Source organism: Pezoporus occidentalis, unplaced genomic scaffold, assembly GCF_034315485.1.
Source record: "Pezoporus occidentalis ecotype Australia unplaced genomic scaffold, CSIRO_AGI_Poc_V1 ctg15, whole genome shotgun sequence".
NCBI classification, from domain to species: Eukaryota; Metazoa; Chordata; class Aves; order Psittaciformes; family Psittacidae; genus Pezoporus; species Pezoporus occidentalis.
Window position 1 is genome coordinate 2,950,614 of NW_026913316.1, and position 26,107 is coordinate 2,976,720.

Sequence of the window (26,107 nt, forward strand, 5' to 3'; positions counted from 1 at the left end):
AACCCCTGGGCTTCAAAAACACATTCCAAAAGCTTCTGGCATCTAGTAGAGGAAGAATGTCTTCTGCATAGTTATCTAATCACTAACTTTTTAAGTTCTCTTATTGAACAGTTCAGTTCCAGCTTTTCCTACTATGTTCTGGAAAATAAAATTGCAGTGTACCATCGGCCTAGCCATTTCCATTTGAGTTTGAAAGGGTAGAAGGGCCTCACTTCAGAAGCAGGCCCATGTTGTACTGTGAGGAGAGAGAGAAAAAGACAGAATTACTTGGGGGAAAAAAAGCAAGTGTACTCAATATGCAGTTTAAAGCTTCATGCATGAAAGATGATTGTCTTTATGGAAGAATATCTTTCACTATAGAAATGAGTTTACAATACTGGGGAAAATGCATCAAGAATGGCGTTGCCTTCTTTGTCCTGCTTTCCTTTTCTTTCTGTCCCAGTGCAGGAAACAAATATTTAGGAATTACTGTTTACTAGCTATCACACTGCAGTATATGCTAGGTATATAAAAGGTATTAATAGCTAGAGAAAAGAAAGGGGTTAGATTTTACTTTAAGATTTCTTAGTAGATAAATTCTGATGACTCAAATTACATGTGAAGGCTTTAATGGCAGAAATGGATTAGAGATCAGGATGCATATTAGAACGCTCGTCAGTTTGTGAACAGGTAAGAAAAACTTAGGGGACCTCATTAAGCATAACTCATTTTCTGAGTTATTATTTCTCTCTAGAAGAGAGAATCTCTCTAGAAGATTTATGCTTTTTTATGTAATGCATCCTTCAAGCCTTGGTCCTTAGCTTTTAAATGACAATGCTCTGAAGTAAAAAAGTGCGCTCAAGAACAATGTAATACAACAGATTTCATTGATCAAGATGCACATGCAGTAGAAACTGTCCTGGTAGGAATGCAGTGTGTAACTGAACGCTTATGCCTTTGGTTTACAGTGATTTTCCAAGTTTAAAACTGTGAGAATAACATTCAGCTTGTCTGAAAGTCACAGTGCAGTGACTGTGACCTAATGCCTAACATGATGGATGAAAGTAATATTAAATTTCAGACTATAGAAGTGTACTTTTGAATATTATGTTGACAACACTTTGTGGTGTAAAATCCACACTGGATTCAACAATGAAGAAGCACGTGTTGCTATTAAATAATTTTGCCAGGAGAAATGCTCAGCACCGGTGAAGTGCATGTAATATTGGACCTTAGTGTGGTACATACATTCAGATTTTCGTTCATTCTTAGCACAGGCTTTTGAAGAAGCTGGTGACTGGAAGCTATGCCATCATTGGAAAATTGTATATATGGTACCTATAATTACCTCTGAAATTGTTACTTAGTATTGTTTTTAGGTGGATAAAGATTCAGTGTTTCATTTGTATCCATAGCCTTGTTCCTCATTTACAATCTAGAAGTACAATCTGTGCATTTCATTACGTTTGAAGGCAGTCCTGGGACGAAATTATTCTCTTCTCATTGTTGCCATAGGGTTTTTTTTTGGTGTGCAGACTTTGTGGCCTGAAAGTTTCATGTGGGAGTTGCTGGAGAATGCAGAGATATTAACTGAGGCAACCTACCCAGCTGGCATGACAACTGTCTTTTTGAAATTCTCATGCTTCTGTTGCTTTCACTGATGTGATTGAGGTTACAATCAAAGGGTAAATTTATGGCCAGAGAAAGGGTAGCCTAGTTTGTCGTTTATTGCCTTATGTTCAAGACTAAAACAAGGTCACTGTACTCTGTATAAGGAGGGCTTATGCATGCAGGTGAGGAAATACCTGACCCGTGGCATGCTTCTTCTCCTAGTCAAACTACTAAAACCTTCCTTTGCAAAAACTGGGAATTATTTGACCTTGAGGTATTCACTCTAGTGCTACAGTGAATTGTCCCTCTTTAGAGGAATTTCCCTGGTTGTCACAATTCCAATTATTATTATCAGAAAGATTATTTGCTTGCTGTGTTGAATGAATAGATCCAGCTCAAATTGGGGAGTTCCTGGAGTCTGCATTTCTGGGGGCAAATTCAGATTTCAGGACAGACGTGTGACTGTAGGGAAGGGACAGAAAAGGTTGTAGACAAAATATACAAGGCCAGAGAGATGAAGATTACAGTGATGGTTATGGATAAGTTATTCATTCAAATCCTGGTTTCTCTTAAAGTTCTACTAACCACAGAGCAGCATGGGGACAATGAGTTCAGGCAGTGAAACTGAAAGTCAGTTTGCTGGTGGAGTGTCCTGAAACCAGAAGCTAGCTTTGAACCCTGAAGCAAATCTAGTAGTTTAGAGATAATGGCCAGTTAAACACAGCTCTTCTTTTTTTTTTTTTTTTTTCTTGAAAAAGAAACTGCACAGAATTTTTGCCCCTAGCTGTTAGCAGTAGTTGTTCTGAGGTTTATGCTTTAGGAGTCAACGAGGGGAAAGTGCTGAAAGCGAAAATATATAGGGACATCTGTCACATTTGACAGTGTAATACACACTTGATGTTTGAAGGCCGATGTTTGTTACTGAGACTTCAGACGTTTATCCACCAATTTAAGCTGTTGCTCAAAATAACTAGTGGCTCCAAGAGTGATCCAGACAAAATTATGGCCTTGTGACCAGCATGTGTTAGCTTTTAGAAGTCTAAACACCACACATGGATAAGAAAATAATTTTGGCCATTCATGCTGGCCACATGTGATAGGGACTGTTAGAAAGGAGAAATGTAAATGCACACAGTAAAATGCAATAAACCAAACAGATATTTAAAAAATATATAATTGAATTCTCTTATCCCATGCTTGTTTAAGATTCAAATGGCTCTGCGTGTTAGCATCTGAAACTTCAATAAAATTATTAAAAAATTCAACAAAACTGAGTTTAAAATGTTAGCCAAAGCAAGAAACATGGATGCAAACAGATATCTGTGTTCAGCCAGGTTGTCCTTGAACTGTCAAGTTGGTCTAAAACTTAAGCAGCAACTTAGCCTGCTTTGCTGCTGCTTGATTGTTTCTAGTAGTTGTATTCTGTTACCAGGATGTTGATATAAAAGCAAAAGATACTTGCTAAATGAATTTCTTTCTTTCAGAAATATTTTTATAGAAGAATAGGAAAGTATATGGCATAGAGGTCAAGATAAACTGGAGAATAAGACTGCATAAGAGATGGCTACCAAACCCTACCATCACCTTCTAAAATAAAAAAAAATCCTTTGGTTTTGAAGTCATTTGCATTCACCATTGCCACTTCTACATCACGCATCTCTTTTTTGCACATGGAAAAAACGAACCAGTACAGTTGAGCTTGACTCTGGAGCTAGAAAAGTGACTCTGAACAATTCAAATAACTAAATAATGGAGTCCTTTTTTAATATGTTTTTGGCTGATGATTGTTTTATTCATGGCTATTTTTTTATTTGTTTTGCATTGTTGTTGATCTTTCATATGAAGAAAATATCCAGTTATAAAATATCCAATTATAAAAGCTATTCTTTCAGTTTTGATCTTCTTGTACTATGTACCCAACAAAAATTCGATAGGAGATGTCTTATTTGCCCTGTTGCACTATGGATTGTTGTCAAGTTGGCAGAGGACTTGGAAATATTAGAGAGAAGAATCTTGTGAATCTGAGGAATGTCAGAGTTTAAAAAACTAACATTATTTTTTAGCAGAAAGAGTGGGTGATCAGCGTGCAAGTAATTTGGCAATGGCAGTAGTTCAGGAAACTCTGGAATATGAAGAAAAGAGGTTGGATGGTTGTAATGTCAGAACCCACTTACTTTTCCTACACTTACATTCCATGGCTTGCTGTAAAGGGCAGGATGGAAACAACCCAAAGAATGAATTTCTGTATTACATTCTATGGACCTTTCTGAGCACCCTTCCAAAAAATAAACAACCCCAAACCAAGGGGAATTGCCCTCAATTTTTTTGTTGTTGTTATTGTTTATTTTGGTTTGATTAAAACAACCTTCAACAGGGAAATTGCACAGAAGTGAAATAATTATAATTTTTAAAAGGTAATGATGTTGTATTTTTACCCAATGGGAATCAAATCTTAATTCTAAGATTTTTGACATTTGCCTTTAAAGGCTCAAAGAGAAGCTTTTAAAAGCTCTCATTTTCATGAGAGACTAATGTAAATGTGATTTTTGAGAGAGATTTTTCTCAAGAAGTAGTTAATTTTCTGAGATTTTGTGGGAGGTTTGTAGGGCTTTTTAACCTTATTTTTATGAGGAAAGGTACAGACGATAAATTCTGAGAGTTTTCTCAGAGATTTTGAGAGTATTTTGCCCGTCTTGCTTTGCCGTCTATTTTATGCCTGTTCAATTTATTCAGGATTATATTTATTATCTTCCAGGATGAGTCTCTTTTCAAGATAAACAAAGAATACATTTAATATATCTGTAGACCAAAAAATGGGACTTCTGCAACATTACTGTTGCATGGATTTACTTACATGATTTCACTTAATATCTGTTAGAATTGAGTAGCTGTATTTTCACAAGTGTTTTCAGTGCTTTATGTGAGACTGTCTTGTGAATGGATGCTAGAGAGCATTCAAATGAAAGGTTCTAAGAAATTTTATTTTTTCCAAGCATATTGTTGACTTTGGTCATTTTATCAGATAGGGACATTGATTTTTACAGGACTGCTTGCATCTTTCCTACATACAGTTCTGGGAGTCTCATAATATGCAGAAGAAAGCTTTCTGTCTGAATAAACAGTAGAAATTGCTGTTGCTTTCTTGCTTCTGAAATGAGGGAAATGAACATCATAAAGCCTTCACACATCCTCATGGCAAAAAAAAACATGTAAAATTATTCCTCAGGGATGAGTGTCTATATATTGAAGTAATGAGATTTCATTAGAAACTTCAAATTAACAGAAATGTAGATGCTTCTAATAAAACAGATTGTGCAAATTATAAAACTATTAGTGACAAATCTGCATCTGAACATCTCAAGAATTTTATTCATTTTGGTTTCAACATACTCATGCTACTGCCAACCTGTTATTTCTCCTGTTTTCCTTACAAATTCTTCCCTTGGCCTGATCTGTCTTCAAAGCCAGCATCCCATTTCTTGGCGTGGCAGTGTATTATTTAAATCAGTATCTCTCTTTTCAGAGTTTAGATAAACCTTTGAAATATACACTTAGAAGAAATCTTCAGTACTGAAGAGATCTGTTGTTATCCTGTTAAGAATGTTTTACAGATTGATGGATGCATATGTTGTAATTAGGAAAACTAGGTATATAATGATTATTAAATGATTACTTTAAGGCTTAGGCCTTATTCACGTAAATTTTTATGTGTGGACATATAACATATAATAACATATAATGGAAAGCACATTGTAATTAGTCTCCTCTATGCTTTGAAGTATCACTGTATTTGTCTTTCTTTTCTGTGTGTCAGGAGGAATGCCAGAACTACATTCGAGTGCTTCTTGTTGGAGGCAACCATCTCTTTACCTGTGGAACCAATGCGTTCACTCCAATCTGCACTAATCGGACGGTATGAGTTAAATATTTTGTCCCACAAGCTCAAGTCCCTGTTCTGAGCCAGCAGATTAAAAGGCTGCTGTGGTTGAGTCCAGGCTATTTGTGTATTGATGGGTGAGCTGATGTATAAAAGTCTGATTTAGTTATTGGCAGGTCAAAAAGGAGAGTTAATCAATGATCTCTTTTTGCAGTCTTTTCCTCAGCTGTGGGAGAGAACACAGCTATGAGCACCTCAGTTCTTCCTACATGCCAATTTTCATGAACCATAGGTATTTCTAAGACTCCTGCCACTGTGTCAAGTTCAGTTGGCATCAGCAGGTTTAGTTGTAAAATATAGATGGGTAGCTGCATACTGTGTATGTGTAGTCCTGGAGAAGATGGGAGTATCTGAATTAGTGATTTCTGACTGGTGAGAATGAGAAATCTTGGTTGAAAAGATCTGTCATATTGTGTCTGAAAAAAAACCAAATTGTATATTATGTGTATCAAAGAAAGAGGGTCCATTAAGGATCAATAATAGTCATAATAAAAATCAAAATATCACCATTTGGACTAAGGTGGCTATTTATTTCAGGAGGGGAGAAGCGTTTAAATACAAAAACTAGCTGTATTGCCAAAAACTCCTTTTCACATTTATCATATTTAAACCTATTGTACCTTCACTTTCAAATAACATATTAACAATATACTGTGGTTTATGGCTGAAAGTATTAGAGCTACTAAATCAAAGAGATTGTTCTGCTGAACTGGAAATGGAAAGCTCCTTTTTTTTTTTAATCACATTTTTCATGTGAGATTCTTTCCTCAAACACACCAACAAAACAAATAATAGATTTGTTCTTCTTTTATTGTCTGTCACTTGCTGCAGTAAGTACCTTAGTTGATCTGGCAATCAGATCTGGTTTTAGTCTCCATAAAAAAAAGTCTGTGTAGAAATAATTAATTTTTGAATTGCTTCTAATATGCTAATATGATTAACTTGCATGTTTCACATAATGAAGAGGCAAAAGTGAGATCAGACAGCATTTTGGTGAAACTTTTTATATGAGACAGTTTCAGATTGATGGAAAGGTCAGATTGTAACTGTTGTGCAGTAATACCAAAGGAGATAACTGGTGTTTATGATAGGATTTTGCTCAGATTGATGCAGCTTGGCTAAAATGATAATTTTCAGATCATTTTAATCCCTTTTTCTCATTCTTTTACAGTTAAGTAACTTGACAGAAATACATGATCAAATCAGTGGCATGGCTCGTTGTCCTTACAGTCCCCAGCACAACTCCACTGCTCTTCTCACTTCCAGTGGGGAATTATATGCTGCAACAGCCATGGATTTTCCGGGAAGGGATCCTGCTATTTATCGCAGTCTGGGGGCCCTTCCTCCTCTCCGCACTGCCCAGTACAACTCCAAATGGCTGAATGGTGAGTGCTGATGGACCATGAGACTCAACTCTTTTTAACTTGTGTTCTCCATGTTTACAGTCTTTAAATTCCATTCTGAGAATTTGATTTTTTTTGCAGTATTGTTTATCTAATTTTTAAATTATTTTGCATTATTTTTAACTTTACAAGTGTAAGTATGACATTTAATTAATATAGCTGCATTTTGTAGATGTACACTTAAGTATATGTCACATTTGCAGGTGTGCTTACATGGCAAAGCTGAGTCAGCCAAGAGCAGTAACTTACCTTGAGCGTTCTTTTGTTAAGTCCTTCAAAAAACCTAAGGCAGAATAGAAACAGTTTAGAATGGGCTGAATTCTCCTGGTTTTGCCTGCAGGTCCCAACCTTGACAAGCTGAAAACGTTGTGCTTTCAAGCTGTTTAGATGGCAGACTGACACTTTTGAAGCTTATTATAGCTAAAGGATATGTCTAGTCTGCAAAACATATCATAGAATTGTACTGCAGCAATCACTCCTGTGTCATGGATGTTAATCACCTGATGAGGATTTCCAGCTGGGAGAAGCTGTAAACATATTAGGTATTCTTGAGATGTAACATGGCCAGTTATTCAAAATTCATTAGATATTCTTGAGATGTAACATGGCCAGCATTTCAAAAAAGAAGCAAATTTTTCTAAAATGAAAATTATTATTTAACATGAAATGTGAAATTATCTATATTATAATTTACTCATGCTTATCCCAGTAGGAGCAAAACGTATTTTCATAAAGTGTGCTATGTGACATGCAGTTGCTATCCCCCACAGTGCATTTCCTTTTATGATGGGATTATTCTCATGTTTGAAATGAAATACAACCCTCAGCAAGTTTGCCAATGACACCAAGCTGTGTGGTTCGGTTGATACGCTGAAGGGAAGGAATGCCATCCAGAGGGACCTTGACACACTTGTGAGGTAGGCTGATGCCAACCTCATGAAGTTTAACCATACCCAGTGCAAGGTCCTACACCTGGGTTGGAGCAATCCCAGGCACAGCTACAGGTTGGGCAGAGAAGAGATTCAGAGCAGCTCTGTGGAGAAGGACTTGGGGTTGTTTGTGGATGAGAAAATGAACATGAGCCGGCTTCAGTGTGCTCTTGGAGCCCAGAAAGCCAACCGTGTCCTGGGCTGCATCAAAAGGAGCATGACCAGCAGGTCGAAGGAGGTGATCCTGCCCCTCTGCTCTGCTCTTGTGAGAGCTCACCTGGAGTATTGTGTGCAGTTCTGGTGTCCTCAACATAAAAAGGACATGGAACTGTTGGAACAAGTCCAGAGGAGGGCCACGAGGATGATCAGGGGACTGGAGCACCTCCCGTATGAAGACAGCCTGAGAAAGTTGGGTCTGTTCAGCCTGGAGAAGAGAAGGCTGCATGGAGACCCCTCTGAAGGGGCCTGTAGGGATGCTGGGGAGGGACTCTTCATTAGGGACTGTAGTGATAGGACAAGGGGTAACAGGTTAAAACTTAAACAGGGGAAGTTTAGATTGGGTATAGGGAAGAATTTATTTCCTGTTAGGGTGGTGAGGCACTGGAATGGGTTTCCCAGGGAGGTTGTGAATGCTCCATCCCTGGCAGTGTTCAAGACCAGGTTGGATGAAGCCTTGGGTGACATGGTTTAGTGTGAGGTGTCCCTGCCCTTGTCAGGGGGGTTGGAACTAGATGATCTTAAAGTCCTTTCCAACTCTAACTCTTCTATGATTCTATGACTCTATGACAAATGCTAGCATCAGAACATTAGGATCTGATACAAGAGACAGACTTTATTTTGAATATTTTAGTTCTCATATAATCTGAATGCTGAATTGTACGTATTTGATTGGTGTATTTTTCCTGTACAAAAGAAGCCATCAGAGGTAGCTTGGAGAAATTTGTGACTTTCTCTGAAGGTCAGCTGATTTGAGAATATTAATTAACAAAACCAAACTGTATGCAATGAAACAGAATTATAGCAGTGCCACAAAAACATGAGAGGAAAAATTAACTCATTATATAGATATCCCTGTTTGGGCACCTTTTGTTCACACTGCTGTGGCATTGGAACTAATTGCTATGCCACACCTGGGTGCTTCTGTCAAAGGGAAAAAATTCTTCACACTTAATTTTGAGTTTAACTGGTTATGTTTTATGCTGAATTTTTTTGCTAATATGCTAACTTTATACTGAAATTCCCTGCCCCTGACTCCTGTAATTAATCAAATTCACTGTATTTACATTTTGTCTGTTTAAAGCTTCAGCCTTAAACTGTACATTTGGTTTAAGTACATTCAACTGCACCTATACATTCTCCATTAGAGCTCATTCTTCTGCTTCAAAACTGTTAAGCACTAAGTTGCCACGAAACTGGCTTTTATCTTTGGGGGGAAGAATGAGATAAGTTTTGTAATTAGAGCCAGTTCAAGCAAATCCAATAAAAAGGCTGGAAGCAGCCCAGTTACCTACTTGAAAGGGAGGAAGAATCTCTTTTGGGGTGGGTAAGAGTTGGGGATCCTTTTGCTTTTATGTCAGTTTGCTGGCTCACATGTGATTCAGTGCCAAGAAACTGCATTAGTTTTTCAGTGCTTGGATGGAAGGGAAGATTATGCTGCTTTTGGTGAGAAAGTAACACAGATAATCCTGCAAAAAAAAGTGAGGCATCAGCTGGAATGGAAGCTTCCTAGTCACTATCTGGTCATCAGTAGTAGCTGTCAGTTGCTGTAATTCAGCCTCGTTTTAGGTGTGTGTGGACATGTGTCTATGAATGTTTCCAATGTGAAGTATGTTTTCTATTACATCCATGTTTCCCTCAGAGGTGCAATGTTTTTTCTCACTGTCGTGGTTTAAACCCAGTCAGGTAACTTGTTCACTCACTCCCCCCCTTCTTGCCCTCCCCCTACTCCCGGAGGGACGGAGAGGAGAATCAAAAAGAATGCAACTCCCACAGGTTGAGATAAGAACAGTTTAGTAACTAAGGTATAACACAAATCACTACTGCTACCACCAATGATAATAATGATAAAGGAAATAACAAGGGAAGAGAATACATCATCTCACCACCAGCCGACCGATAACTCGCCCCCCCCAGCCCGACCAAGCTCTGACCCATACCTCCTCCAACCCCTCAGTCTCCCAGCCCTTCCGGCTAACTCCCAGTTACCTCCTGGGCATGACGTGCTGTGGTATGGAATACCTCTTTGGTCAGTTTGGGTCAGGTGTCCTGTCTCTGCTTCCTCCCAGCTTCCCCTCCTCCCTGGCAGAGCATGAGGCTCACAAAGTCCTTGGCCAAACCAAAACATCGCTTGTTATCAGCTCCGTTCCCGAGCTGAAAGTCAAAACATTGCACTGCACCAGCTACCAAGAAGGGGAAAAATGACTGCTACTTCTGAACCCAGGACATTATCCACCCCTTATTCCATACCATTCACGTCATGCTCAGATCCCACATTTTCAATATACCATCACTCTTATCTCGGTGCACTCTTAACTTAGTGCATGGACCAGTCCCTATAAAGCTGCTGCGTCCATCTGGTCCATGTCAGGCTCCATCTCTTGTAACAGTCTTCCAGAGCAGGAGAGACTGTGTGCAGTGTTCACACTCGTGAATAACCTGGGCAATAGTGTCCATTGCTAAGTCCACCCCTCGATCATGAGTCCATCTCTGTGTTGCATCTCTGCTCTGATGGCCTGAAGTGCATTGGGCCCACCAGGCTCAAAATAATTCACTGTCCCCTTCAGCAGTTTCTGCAGCTTGTTGCTGGGGACTCCATACAGCTGCCTTCCATCTCCAATGCTTCCAAAGCACTGGAGGGGCCCAGTGGACTAGATACTTGCCCATACTGTCCCACACACCCTGCCACTCCTGGCTGTCCAGCCTTGGGGAAAACCTCTTGGTCCCCCCATATCCTCGTCTAACCCCAGACAAGACCCAAACCTGACTCTGCTTAACTTTTGAGATCAGACAAAATGGTTGTGGGTAGAACACAGTCTGTGTGTGTGCCAACATGCTGATCCCCATCACAATCAGCAGGCAGGTCCCAAGGATACCCAAAGGCCATTCAAAACCTCCAGAACTCTCAGTTGATGCTGCTGTACTTGTCACTGGGACTGGTGTAGCTGCTGTACTTGCCGGCTCTCCCACCGCCAGCTTCTCTTTTCCTGAGTCCAGCTCTTCCTCCTCTGCCTTGCTGGGAAATGCTGCGTGCTCTCCTGCATCCTCCTGGGGTTCGGCAGGCGGCTTCCGGGGAATGCTCTCGGCCGTCGCGGGGCTGGGCTCGGCCGCGGGGCTCGGCTCCTCCGCGGGGCTCGGCTCCTCCGCGGGGCTCGGCTCGGCCGCGGGGCTCGGCTCGGCCGCGGGGCTCGGCTCTTCCGCGGGGCTCGGCTTCTCCGCCGCCTTCTCCCGCTGCTCGGCAGCCCCTTCGTTCTGCTCCTCGACCGCCCCGACCTCCTCCACCGGCAGCCGTCCCCTCGCGGCCTCCGGCCCCGCTCCCGCCGCCGCTTGGTCCCCGGGGCCGCTCTCCCGAGCCGGTTCGGCTGCCGCCGGCTCCCGAGGCCGCTCCCCCTCGGCTCCCCGCAGCCTCACGAAGATGGAGAGTAGGGCGAGGGCCAGGACGGTGAAGAGCAGCCGGACGGCCAGGTACAAGTCCACGGCCACGTCCATCCCGCCCTGCTGCTGGAGCCCACCCGTATTACAAGCCATTGCCATAAAGCACAGTGAGACAAGAACCTTAGCCCAGGCCCCATACTTGATAAACACTATCACAGCAAATACCAGCTCTACGTAAGTTACAACATTCTGAAGCTGTGAGATCAAGCGAAACAACTCTGAGAGCCAATAAATCGTCATTGTGATGAGTGACTATTAATCCAGTCAGATCTGTCGTTATCTCAACCCTTCGTGCCCCACGTTGGGCGCCAAAAAGAACTGTCGTGGTTTAAACCCAGTCAGGTAACTTGTTCACTCACTCCCCCCCTTCTTGCCCTCCCCCTACTCCCGGAGGGACGGAGAGGAGAATCAAAAAGAATGCAACTCCCACAGGTTGAGATAAGAACAGTTTAGTAACTAAGGTATAACACAAATCACTACTGCTACCACCAATGATAATAATGATAAAGGAAATAACAAGGGAAGAGAATACATCATCTCACCACCAGCCGACCGATAACTCGCCCCCCCCAGCCCGACCAAGCTCTGACCCATACCTCCTCCAACCCCTCAGTCTCCCAGCCCTTCCGGCTAACTCCCAGTTACCTCCTGGGCATGACGTGCTGTGGTATGGAATACCTCTTTGGTCAGTTTGGGTCAGGTGTCCTGTCTCTGCTTCCTCCCAGCTTCCCCTCCTCCCTGGCAGAGCATGAGGCTCACAAAGTCCTTGGCCAAACCAAAACATCGCTTGTTATCAGCTCCGTTCCCGAGCTGAAAGTCAAAACATTGCACTGCACCAGCTACCAAGAAGGGGAAAAATGACTGCTACTTCTGAACCCAGGACACTCACTTAAATTTTCTACTCTGCAAATCACGTTGGGGGCAGTGGCAGTATTCTAAAGCACAGCTGATTATCTTCCTCTATGCAACGAAGACATTGATTTTAATGGCTAGCCAATTCTCAGTGAATTTCAGGGGTATTCAGTGAGATCAGTCAGGCCAAAGGAACATGCCTATATGCTGAGGCAGTCTGCTGTCAGTGTTCACTGTAATTTATGGTGAAGGGTCTTGACATGGGATGCTCCGAATTTTCATCACAGAAGAAACCTTGCTTCTAATCTTAATAATCAGAAGGTCCATAATCACAGGAACTATGTGACACAGTGTGGGAGGGGAAGGCAGAGCTGATGTGTCGTGTGGCTGGAGATCCCATTTTAGCGTGCAGTGATCGCAGTTTCTGGAATCACAGATATCGAATAAAATACATTTCAGTCTGGATTCCCTATTAATTCTGGTTCAGCTAGAGTCATATATTTATTATCAGGTCCTGCCTTCTACTGCAGACTTGCTAGGTTTGGAAGCAATCCACATCAACTGAATAGGTAAGTTAGCAGTTATTTTCAGCATAGGTATCTTTATAATGATGCTTTCAGGTAAGCATCATTCTGATCAGGTGCTTAAACCTTAGTAGAGTATGGACAAGTCAGTGAACTTTCATTTCTGTATTATCATTTTCTTGTTGTACTCAACACTCAATTATCTGCGGTGATGAAGAGTTTGGTAGCTTAGTTAAAAATATCAATTACTCAGGATATGTATAAAAGTAAGCTACAGGAATATACCATGAGTGTATAACTGAAAGGAAAAGGAAAGTTCAATGAGCCCACGGTATGTGAAGCACAAAGATCTTGAGCAAGCAGTAATCCAAAAAGGTAGATGGGCAGCACAGCAACCCTGCAAAGACAGAAATCCTGTTTTGGCTAGAGCTAGGTACTGTGGAGCATCTTACAGGGTCTCTGAATTCTTTTCACCCACTAGATAACCTGCTGAAAATATTTGAGATTTGACTCCCTTGACTTTTGTCTTTGATAATTTTTAATGGCAGAAAGAAGAGTTGGCCAAGTGTTACAAATATCTGCCACTTCCTAGAAGTTTTTCCTATTTTGGAAAATTTTGAATGTAAACCAGTCATATCGTCTTTAGTGATGGAGGAATGAAGCACCTGAAGATAGTTATTGGAACTTACATTTTTTTAACATTAAGAGTAGTAATCTATTCAGCTCTTGCTTATCTCTGAATATAATCACCAGTTATTTTTTTGCCTCAGAGCTTCCTCTTCTAGAACAAGAAATTAATGCTTTGCTTATGGACCCTATTTCTATGCTCCTGTCACTCCTGTTGACAATGTGCGGCTGGCCCAAATGCAGTGAGTAGGTTTTTGACCACAGTCATCACCATGCAGAGATTCTGCTCATCTCCATGAGGAGACACTGCTGAAAGACTGGACTACCTTGGTGCTCTGACCTGAGCATTCACCATAATTCAGCAGTCCTACAGGTTGGGTTGCTCACAAAGAATTTATCAACTGTCAGTGAAGAAATAGACCCACATTATCCTCACCTTTCTTGCCCAACATGTCAGTACTCTGTAACTGTCAATATTCTCAATCAAGAGGAACATGATCACCCAGCCAAGTTAACAAGTGCTGCAAACCAGTACTTTCCACAACCAGCAGCCCAGCTGGCTGTAGGATAATAAACCTGAAAATGTGGAAGAGAGAACCCACCTTTCCTTCTCTTGATGGTATGTTTTGGCCTTCTCTTTTCTCATGTAGAGAAAAAAGTAATGCTTGAAGTTACTCATGTGAATATATAAATCCATAAACAAATGAAGATAGAAAGGTACCAATAACTTACTTTTAAAGGTGTGTTGTTCTGCTACCTACTCTCCTTTTTCTTCCTCTCTGAATCTGTGTTTAAGTACTTCTGTGCTTCAGGGAAACAATTTGAGGTAATACAGTGCACACTGAGGATTATGTCTAAAGCAGACAGCTCTTCCATCGATTTCATCTTCAGGCCAAAGCAGTCAGCAAGACCTTGAACTTCAGCCAACTGCTCAGGTCAGTACAGGGCAGCATGTTGCTAGAACGTTTTAAAATTACCTTTGCAGTATTTTGTAAGAAGAATAGTCTGCCTTAGCAGTCTGCTTTGGACATTATTAAATGATAGCCAATAAATTAAATCTTTCATTAAGGAAAAAAAGAATTACACCTTGATTTACAGTTGGCATGCTGTTTATTTGTGCCTCTTTAAGCTCTCAGTGTAACACAGAGTTTAAATCATATTCAGAGTTGTCTGTTACAGCCTGCTTCTAATTAGACTGCTTTAGAGTTGATTTGCAAAGTGGAGCAGGGGCAGAATTCACCATTTGCTCTAGAGGACAGAGGTAAATGAAATAGTTATATTTGTAGTCCACAGCTGCAGTGGATACAGTTAGGTGTGGAAAAGCCTTCATTGCTTAGACTTCTTCTAAGCTTCCTCTGAATTCCAGCATTTACAGTTAGTAAAGATATTTCTCTTTTCACTCCACGTCCTCAAATCAGTAAATGTTTGATGCCTCAGTGTGAAAGTCAGCCTTAGTCTAAAATGTCTGTTTGCTTCACTTAGCCAATAAAAGGGCAAAGCAGGTTAAAGAAAAAGAATGAAATCCAAGTCAATCCCTTTCTTTTTCATCATATGGAGAACACTGAGACACTTGGTTTCATAATTTGCCAAATGCCTTTGCTTACAATTGCTTGGATCTCCAATGATCTTGAAATACACTGTAGCTGTTTTCTTTGTCCTAGGTATACAATGATAGATGCTATTGGAACATGTTAAATAAATAATAACTTTGTTTTAAAGGTCAAGAAGCTCCGTCGGTAAGCAGACTATAGATGATTAAAATGTAATCTTGTATCAGATGTAGTCCCAAACGAGAAAGAAATTAAATAAAATCTCATACAGATTAGAAGCCTTTCCAGCTGCAAAGTGCATAGGAATGTTTAGATTGTTCTGCTCTGCTGGTAGACATAATATTACCGCTTTCTCCTCTTGCTGCCCTAAGCATTTCATTATTAGGTACCATTAAAGTGGTTGTTCTGAGATCACTTTCTTAAAAACATTTCACTTAAAAAAAAACTCATAAATCTAGAGCAGGAACTTCTAGTTTTCAAAAATAACACTAAAAGTAAAATTCTCACAAAGATGGTTTGGTTAGTGGGGTTCAATACAGCTCTGAATTCATTCTCATCATTATTTGTTGATGGACTTTCTTTATAGTAGGGTATGTGGAGAGAAAATATGACCTTGTGGAGAGAAATTGACCTAAGATCAAAATTGAATCCATTCACTTTTGCTTGATTGATGGAAAGGGCTGTAATAATTCAGGGTTATCCTTTTCTGTTTCTGGCTTTTAATGAAAAGCCTTGTTATTACCTAATGTGAGCTTTTCTTTTATGTAATTTTTTATGTAACTCAAATCCAATGTGTTCTTGAGACATGCAATTTGGTCTTTAGCTTTCAGATAAGACACTTGACTGAAAATATGCAAAGCATATGCTACCATTTCTTGCTAATTTTGTAAGATGATAAATAATTACTTTCCTTGAGTTGTGCCCCCCATGAGATGGTTCTGTTCTTTTATGCATATCATCCTTTTTGCTGGTATCCTCAAATGGGAGGGCAATGCGTGCTGATTTTGGAACCCATCTTTAGGCTTTTTCATGGAGCTGCCACCAGAGGAAAAAAGTTGAGCAGTTATGTTGTGTTTTTCCTTTCAAAGTTGTACATCTTCTCCCAGGTGGCAATGACAGAGTAGTAGAGCAGTAAGTTGATGCGAGATGGAGGTGCCTCCCCTGACCGCCTTTCTCCAGGGCTAGACTAAGTTACTACAAAACACCTTAATAACATTTCCTTATCCACCTGAAACGCTAGAGAACAAGCAGCACTATCTATGAAGGTAGGATTTCTTTATTTCTTATCTACCCTCAGTAAAACAGTGAGGTCCACCTTCCATTTATGAAAAAGCTAGGAGACCACTGAGGACAAAGCCTGTTCTTTTATATGTCATCTAGCCTGCTCATGTTAGGTGCCAATTGGAGAGGCTGAACGAGGAAGGAAGGCAAGAAGATCATTTGTGCCCAGCTGCAAAGAGGCATGACAGGAGCATCAGCCTCATTAATGGTGAAAACTATAATACATAGTAAGCCAGAGAGGATGAAAGAACTTGGAACTGAAATACGTCTCAGCCAGGGGAAGGGAGAAAATCTTGAATTTTAGGAAACGGGAACACATGAAAAACAGCATTCACCAAAGAAAGGAGGAGGACAGAAATACCGAAGGCAGAGATAGAATTTCAGTAGCAGACATACCAAGCCTTAAAGTGAAAGGAAAAGGGGATGATTATGAAAGTGAACTCTGGTTTTCTTTTCGTTAAAAGAAAAAAAAAAGGACCAGGTCTGCAGGGAAGGCCCTTTGATCAGCTCCCTCCCTGCAAGACTACATCAGAGAAAACCAAAAAATGGCAGTCTGAATGTTTGGGGATAAATGGGTAAGCCATCCTAATTGAGTTTTCTTTCTGTACCTGCTGTTTGGCTTATCAGCTTAAAGAAATATGGGGGTTTCTGTTCTTTCGTATGTGGAACTCTGGATTAAAAGTTTTAAGTAACCATCCAAGCTTCTGGATCTTTTGATATATTGCTATAGGCCAAACCTCTAGAGGATCTGAGTAAATTAAGGTAGTCCTCTATATTTTTGATTCTTGCTCCTCACCCAGTATATCAGTATGCAAGTGACTATATGTGATGCAAAATTCACTGAACTTTGGATGGGACTCTCAAGGACTTGAGTAGGTGTTAGATCAGAACAGAGAATGGTTTCTGTCACTAAGTAGGTCACTGGTGAATTTGCATAAGCAAAATGACATAATAAATTGCTAAATATTGTGCCATGAAAGAACACTTTACCTTGAAAATGAGGAGATTTATTTGAAATGAATAACAGGCAATAAACCAAGGAATTTTGTAATGCTGCATTTGAAAACTGTTTTTCAGAAAAGAAGTAAGTACATTTCAGAATTTATTAGAGTACATCACTAAAATGTAATGTATAATGAGTGCATCCACCTTTATGATTATACTGAATTGTATTATAAAATCTATCATCAGTATAAGAGAATATTGGTAAGAAAATGTCTGGCATACAGTTTTAGTGTATTTTGCAGTCCTTGCTCTTCTATACCCATAAAATCTTCAATTTAGCAGAGGGAAAAGAATAAAAGAAATCATGGAGAGCTGAAGCTTTGCAGAAGAAATAGTAGTCAAAATAAACTGGTAGCCAGCTATACTATGTCAGACTAGCATTTTAAGCACGTGTCCTAGATAACTCTGAAACACAGAGGAAAAATAGCTATTAATAAAGAATTGTTTTGTCCAGCTTTATACCACGGTTTAACATTTTAAAGTTCAGCTCCTGAGGATAGATACAACTATGATGACTACAAGTTATATATTACTTCTACAATGTTTAACACTCTATGATTAAGATTTGTCCTTAAACATTCATGAACAATGATACCTTGGTCAGCTTAATGCAAGTTTTATACTGTTTTCCAACAGCTGCAGAGGGCTACACTAAATGAATATACAGGGATTGCAAAATGCAAATAAGAAATGGACTTATTCATTATGTCAGTAAGGTGAAAGAAAAAGTGGACCACTGCATTTGGAGCTTAAATTCTTTCCATGATTTTAAGCTTCCCTTTTGGAGAGCATTTCTAGCTGGAGGTTGAGCCTTATTAAAAGTAAAAGAATCAAAGGCATCTTCCTAGAATTTAATGCCATTAAGTATTTGGCTGAATACAAACAGAAGGAATGGGTCTTTAGAGGCAGATGGTACAAGGGTGTGGTTCATTGATCCAGTCATGTTAATGAACAAGCTTCAGACAGGAGTTGTTCAGCATTACACAAGTATCTAGACCAGTATTTTATTGAAGATTTTCAAAACTTCATACATGCCTATATCAGTATATGTGTATTATTTTGTGTATGTATGTCATCACATTTGTGTGTAGATCTTACCAACTTGTAATTCCAGCTTTCTTTTCACGTTTCTGGGGTTAATTTAACTTTTGCCTGGGTCTCTGAATCCATTGCACTTGAGACGTGAATAGTCACTTCTCACAGGGATGCTCACTGGAAATCCTAGCTCATTTTTGCTCAGAGTAGACCATATAATTCTTAAGGTAAATTGCTCTTACCTCCAGAAAAACAGATAGATTACTCCCTGTCATTTAGTTCACTCTGGAAATAGTAGTATCCACTAACTAGGTAAATTAAGTCATATTAGTCTACTTCAGAGTATGTGGAGTTTTATAAATAGCACAGGCAAACTTTCTTGCTCCAAAGTTCAGGAAGTGAGGCCAGGGCTCCCTCAGATGTTCTATGAAAGCTCAGGCTTCTGTTTCCATTATTCTTCCTAGAGAAAGTTCCTGTCCAGTTCCTGTCATCCTTTTACCAACTCGGACTACATCTACACCACTAAATAAAAAAGGTCTAGGAAACAGAACATCCTTGGTCATCTGTATTGCTTAATTGTTGGCTCGCTTCCTAGCCTTGTTTTGGACCACTCCAGCTACTACTTTCTCAGTGAAAAGCTGGGTGCAACTTGGGGAGAAATTTGATTTATACCGTTATCAAGAGGCAGTACAGGTGGGACTGCACCATTTGGCTCCTTGTGCCCTCCAGAGTGCCCCATCCCATTCACAGTAAGCTTTAAACTCCCAGATAGCCCAGTCTGCCCTTATGCCACCTCCCAGGGTAACTACCATGTAGTTGCCTTGATGCCATTCTCCGGAGCGCAGTGTTATCACTTGCTGTGTGGCAGAGCTGCAGCCAGTCTCTATAAGAAGCAGTCAGCACTGGTAAGGCAGTGGTTATGGATTCGGTCTCTTTGATCTCCAAGTTCCCTGGGTGGGTGCGAAAGGAGAATAATCCAAACGGGAAGTGTTGTCTCTTCCTAGTAAGTGCCTTCTCAGTAACAATAGAGACTGTGCTCTCTGAAAAATTTCTACAGGCTGGAGGCAAACCTACATGCAATTAGATTATTTCAGATAGAAGCGCTGTCTTGGCTTCATATGGTTCAGTCATCTATTTTGATTTAACTTAGAAGAGTCTGTGGGGAAACATCCTCACAGGACAGTCATGCTGCTTTATGAAGGAAGACATAGACATTCCCAGGCTTTGTGCTGAGTAAGCAAACTTCAGAAATTGCATGCTACAGTGTATTTGCCCAGAGGCAGCAGTAACTAGCCGCTGGCTGCTTTCAGTGCATGGACTTGTGTAACCGTGTTATACACTGGAGATCTTCGTTGTGTCACATTGGCAAGCTTATTTGCTTGCTTTCCTGATTCCATTTGTTCCATTTAAGTTAGGAAAGTCTAGTCAGTCTGATACATCCATAAATTGAATATATAAAATCCTATAAAGGTCAGATACAATACTTTAAAACTGACATTTTTACAGGTTGACATTCTCATGTTGTTGCATGCTGGCTGTATCCTGTCAAATACCCAAATCCCTGCACTTGTTGTGGTGATCTAGTAATTCACAAATGAAATGCATTTACCTTTCCAGAACTATTTGAAAATTCAGCAGGAAACAATAGGGTCACTTCATTTGCTGCATCAAAAAATGTTCATGGGAGGCCTCCATGTCAACAAATAACAAACGGCTTACAGCACAATATTTGGAAACATATGAACTAATTTTTCCTAGACAAGAATCTCTTTTTTCCTTTGAAACTCTGAAGTGATCCACTTCACTTTTTCCAAAGAGAAAATGAAAAAAAAAGTTAACTCTGACATGATAATCCTTCCATATCCACAGAATACCCTGAGGTAGCTCTGAAATTATTACATTTCATGCAAATGAAAATAGTTTTCACAATTTTCAACATCAGGTCACATTTTCATCAGTTCATAATCAATAAAGTATATGCATAGTTATTTGCAGATGTATATACTGTTCCTCAGTTTTATATCCATGAAATATGAGTACTAGTTTTTATTTATGTATGTTTTTATGATTATCTGTGCAACTTAAAAATATTGTCTCTTGAAAGATTGCAAGGGATTTTTCAAGAACCCTGAGAACATTATGAATACATTTCATTTGATTTTTATTCTTAAAGTTTGTGAAGGTTTTATTTGTAGTTCATTATTCTCTCACTTTGAGAGCTTTCAGTTGTGTTTCTGGCTCTGCAGTGAGATCCTAGACCATTTCAGATCAGTGGGCCTCCAACAAGAAGCTATGTGGTCTCCACACAGCTTCTCTTGTCCAGACTGAACAACCCCAATTTTTTCAGCCTGTCTTCATACGGGAGGTGCTCCAGTCCCCTGATCATCCTCGTGGCCCTCCTCTGGACTTGTTCAAACAGGTCCATGTCCTTCTTATGTTGAGGACACCAGAACTGCTTGTTTCGCAGGTTCTATAATTGCTTGTTTCTGAGGTTCCTTACACAAGGCTGGCTCTTCTTCACAAATATGTATATCAAATTTGTCTTTTCTTTAAGAGAGTTGTCAAGTTGCTTAAGAAAGTTGTCAGTCTCTCTTAAGGTCATGGGCTTTCCTCAGTTTTAATAATCTTTATGGGAAATGGGCCACATGTTTATTGTCTTTGGTATTATTGTTTCCCTATTGTTCTTTTAAAAAATATTACCAACTGTTTTTAAGATTTTTTTTTTAATATATTCTCTAATTCCTCCTGCATCACAATCAGTTTCTTTGATCAGTTTTTAATCATTTAAAAAAAAAAGAAAAATGAAAAAAGAAATAATACTGTAATGCTGTCAAAACCTTTAAGCAATATAGGGCTGAAATGTGGTTATCTTACCATCAAATGCTCTTTCTTTTCATTACAGCCTCTGAGCACATTCTTAGTCACACTCAGTTACCATCCATAACCACTAATCTGGAGCTTTGGCATGGTGACAAAACAGAAACACAGTTAACAGATAAACTCAGTGATGCTTGTGATGGTAGAATACTTTGAGCTGGGCTAGGGCTGCCCAACACAGTCATGTGCTGTAGACACCTAGAGCAGGAAGTCTGTCTAGCCATGTTCATGTAGCTCATAATCCTCATAAGACATGAGCTTGCCTGCTCAGCTATGTTCCCTGCAAGGGAACTATGGGGCTAGTTCCCTGCAAGGATAATAAAAGGTGTGTTTTTCTAAATTTAGTGCTTGAAGATGCATCCAACTTCCATGTTAATATGGGTGCATGTATTACAAGAAGGTAATAAATAATTTTTTCTTCTGTCATTTTCAGAGCCAAATTTTGTGTCATCTTATGACATTGGGAACTTTACCTACTTTTTTTTCCGGGAGAATGCAGTGGAACATGATTGTGGGAAAACAGTGTTTTCTCGTGCTGCTCGGGTGTGCAAAAATGATATCGGTGGCAAGTTCGTGCTGGAGGATACCTGGACTACCTTCATGAAAGCTCGGCTGAACTGCTCTCGCCCTGGAGAAATTCCATTTTACTATAATGAACTACAGAGCACTTTCTTTCTGCCAGAATTGGACTTGATTTATGGGATTTTTACCACTAATGTGTAAGTAAATTCCATGTTATGTTTTATTTTCTTGCTGTTCATGACAGTAAAAACTAAAGTTCTGAGCTGCTCTATTCTGCGTGTGCTGGGTAAACATAAATTAAAATTACTGTTTTGCTCAGCTTTCCAAACTACTGTTTTGCAGTGTCCTCTTGTGAACAAGTGTCAGTTCCAGATGCTTGCCACATGAATTGTTGAAGGTGTATGAAAGAAGGAAGAATTCTTAATATTTCCCTACAGCTGGGAGCCAGTTGTGTTTAAGACTATTCAGTCATATTTTTCATGCATCCTTAAAAAAGACATTTTTTTATTTTGCACACTACTGTAGTACATAAATACATTAGTTCTTTATTAAATAAATATTTTATAATGTGACATAATCATGAATTTGACATGATATAATTTGACCATTTCAGGATGACCTTACCCAAAAGAACACAGGAAGTGCTCTTATAGTCCTAACATATACTCCTGCGAGTCTGAGGGTCAAACCAAGAATTTAATCTAATTTTCAACTTAACCTGTTATATCAATAGAGTAAAATTAAAAAATCTACAGTATGGTCTTAAAAGTAACAATTTGGTAAAATATTAAGTATTATATTTTGGGGGGGTAAAATATTAAGACATTTGATGAACATAATAAAAGTTCCCTAGATTCTGAGCTTGATATCAAGACTTGCTTAACTCTTAAGAAAAAAAAAGACATTCATCTCAGAAATGTCCTTTGTTACTTTAAACTTTGTAACTGGAGTTCGTATGTTGCTCCATGAGAGCAGCCTGTATGTTACAATAAGCATAAATTTGAGCTTGAGCTAGTTTCCATGCTATTGGTGCCATCCTTTATTAACACATCTAGGCATCTTGCAGACCTGGGCTCATCCCTGTGCTGACAACTTATACTGTGAGCATGACTAGTGAGAGGCTGTGTGAATCAGGCTGTGGCAGTTCATGAGTTGTGATATCGGATAATGGCTTTGACAAAGTCCTGCCACTGAAAGCCTAACCAGAGGAATTTTGCTCCAGAAAATCCACAGGGCTTTGCCCATGGAAGGGAAACAATGCTCTTCTCTCAGAAGGGCTGACCTGACAATCTGGGGAATTACAGCGTTTCCTGTGATACAAATTCCAGTTTCTGAGGTTGAGCAACAATATCAGGGCTGTCATCAGCACACCCTGCTCTTCTGAAAATGGATTTGCTAACGTAAGATTATCTTTGCCACAGGAAAGTAGTCAGTATTTGAAACCTTGCTGCTAATTCCTTCTTCCCCTATAGCTCAGTGTTCTGTCTTCTCCAAATGAGATGGACCATTCAAACCAGAATTCATCACAGCTGTTTGGGTTTAGGTTTTTTGATAGTTTCATTAAATTATACGTGTTCATGAAGTCAAATATTGTAACTAAATTTTTTGGACATTGTTGCAATGTTGTAGAGTTAGGATTACTTCCCCATGCTGAATACTGCTCACAGATACCACACAACCCGTATGATCCACCTTCAGCTCTGCACCTAATGGTTCTTCACAGAAACAGGGTTACCCATGAGGGGGAACAACATATTCCTTTCTGTTGGTGTAACAGCATCAGATATTATTGAACCACATTCAGCATTCTTCAATATCAATGTCTTCAGAACTGCAATGATTTTATTGTATCCTAATGCTTTTTTAATGTACTGTAAATATACTTGAATATACCTGTGGGGAAAAAGCTGAAGCATTTCTGTCAATAAAGTCTGAGTAATAGCAAAACCTGCAGTCTTTATGTGTCATTGACTATTAAGCCCACTATATCCTCTGCTTCATAATGAAGCTGAATTTTTTTTCTTTCAGACTATCCGAAAATCTATAAGCATGAGTCTAATGTCCTTTAAGGACTTCAAGAAAGTAAAGATGACATTGGTATGGTTAATAATATTAGTGATCCACTTTTAGTGATAGTTGATGTAGGCAAGAAAATATCAAATCAAATGATAATTGATTCTAAAGAAATTGTTGGCATGAAACTTCAAATTTTGGGGTTTCTTTGAAATAAGACTGATAAATGTAAGAAAGCAAATAGTTCTTTTGTCCTGCTATTAAATCCATGTATCCTAGCTTCTTTTTTGGAGCTAGAAATCTTGATAGATTTGATCCCCTAGGGTTTGCTTTTCTTTCCGACATTTTAGAGTTTCTATAGTAGCCTTTCCTCACCCTTGTGTAAATTACAGGCAAAGTTAAAAAGAAAAAAGAAAAAAGAAGGGGGGCGGGTGGGTGTAAAAGGAAAAAAGAATGCTGTGTGGATCAATTGTCAGCAGTTTTACCTGCAATGGAAACTTGTGAAACTGTTACCTTACTTATCTATCCCTTTATCTCAAACTGTGGAAAAGAACAATGCATGCAGGCATTCAGAACATGAATATGAGCTCTCATAGTCACTGGATTGTATTCTTTACAATGTGCAGAACTACTTTATGGTCGTGTATATTACGTTTCCAAGACAAGAACAGGAAATTGTGTATTTTGCCTTGCTGCTGTTTGTTTCTGTTTATTCCTCTATCTTGGGAATTCTGCAGTCCAAGTTATTTTCTCTTGATGGGTTTCTGGACCTTGCATTCTTAATGCTGTACAATATCTCTTCAAAGTGAGGATTTTTGTGGAGGTGTCTTACCCAGGGATTCCCTAGAGTCTAGAGACATACCATACATGGAAAATCCTTACTTCTGTCATGCTGCCATTGGTTGTATAGAAGAAGTGCTAATGAGCCCTGGGAATAATCTCATCCTGAACTCTAACTAGAAGAAAGATGTTCTTAATTCGTGTGTTTATGTGTGGAAGTATAGCCCTGTGGTATTAGAGTAGCAGCAGAAGGTAGGAAGGTCTGCATTTCTTGCATACCAGCTGCTTGGCGAAATTTTAAATCCAATGTTGGTGCCTAAAATCATCACATCATTTATTGCTATATTGAGAGATCATCTCCTGGTTGATCACATCTGCTTTGTTAATTACATGGAGGATTGGAGAGTTACTGTGGGTTTAATTTTTTATCAGCAAATCAACTTCTTAATGTTCTTACTTAGGTTAATGTTTATGTTTCTTTTGCAGGAACAGCATAGCAGCATCAGCAGTTTGTGTTTTCAATCTGAGTGCCATAACTCAGGCCTTTAACGGACCCTTCAAATACCAAGAAAACTCTCGCTCTGCTTGGCTTCCATATCCCAATCCTAACCCTAATTTTCAGGTACAGATACATGGGAGAAGGACAATAGTTTACATGATGTTTTTTTGAAAGTGTTGTATGTTTTATAGTTAGTAAATCCAGTTTTGCAGTATGTTACAGCGTACAATCTTAAAAAAAAAAAACAAAACAAACAAGCAAAAAAGGCTTAAATGGTCCCCTTATTTCAACATACTTTACTTTATCCTTCCACAAAATAATTTGTGTTGAAAAGCAGATGCACTTTGAAGGGTAGGAGAAAAAGGGCTTGATTTCAGTTTTCTCTCAAAATGAAACACTATAAACACTACAGTTATTTGTCAAGGTAACGTTAATTCCTAGCCTAAGTATGATCCAACTGGTATTCTCTTTTACACTGCACTCGTGCTAGTTGAACCTGAAAAGGGGACACTGACAGAAAAGATAAAGAGGGGAAAGGGGTAAACGAGGGACAGTCAGGATTTTCCTGTGTAAGGTGCCCCACACTTGTTGAATAGTCTGATTAAAAGAATTTGTGATGTGGGGTGCCCCTCATTTGAACTTGTTGCCCTCAGAGGGTGTAATAATTTGCAGTTGACTGACAGCATAAAACTAATTAGTGGATCTTTCTACATAAAGAAAAGGGTGTTTCAGGTAAACACATAGGCATTGTTTTCTTCTTATTATTAACCACTCCTAGGAAAACTTTAGTAAGTAAGTGTGATTCTAGCAAGGAAAATGGAAGAGAAAACAGCATTAATTTAGTAATTAACAACAATAGCTGTTCACCAAGATACATTGTGTTTGCCTTTATCCACCTTTCACCCTCCCTTAATGAAATTTTACAAGTTCAGTGCTACTACTAATAACAGCCTTCCCTATCTCCTAAGAGTCATGAGATCTCTGCAAGGATGAAACACAATCACCCACTGGGGATTGTAGGTAGTTTTAATT

General features: G+C 39.4%; 1 protein-coding gene across 11 annotated transcripts in view; it reads left to right on the forward strand.

Annotated features, from left to right (window-relative positions):
* The window catches only part of SEMA5A (semaphorin 5A), an 844,194-nt gene that overhangs the window by 181,575 nt on the left and 636,512 nt on the right, over window positions 1–26,107 (forward strand). For all 11 annotated transcript variants that reach the window (XR_009963244.1, XR_009963245.1, XM_062610854.1 and 8 more), the window contains 4 exons: window positions 5,405–5,503; window positions 6,699–6,912; window positions 21,695–21,980; window positions 25,063–25,198. Coding sequence is in view for 9 of the 11 variants with exons in the window: in XM_062610854.1 (XP_062466838.1) it covers window positions 5,405–5,503; window positions 6,699–6,912; window positions 21,695–21,980; window positions 25,063–25,198 (735 nt within the window). In the remaining 2 variants the exon portion in view is untranslated. The remainder of the gene's footprint in view (window positions 1–5,404; window positions 5,504–6,698; window positions 6,913–21,694; window positions 21,981–25,062; window positions 25,199–26,107) is intronic.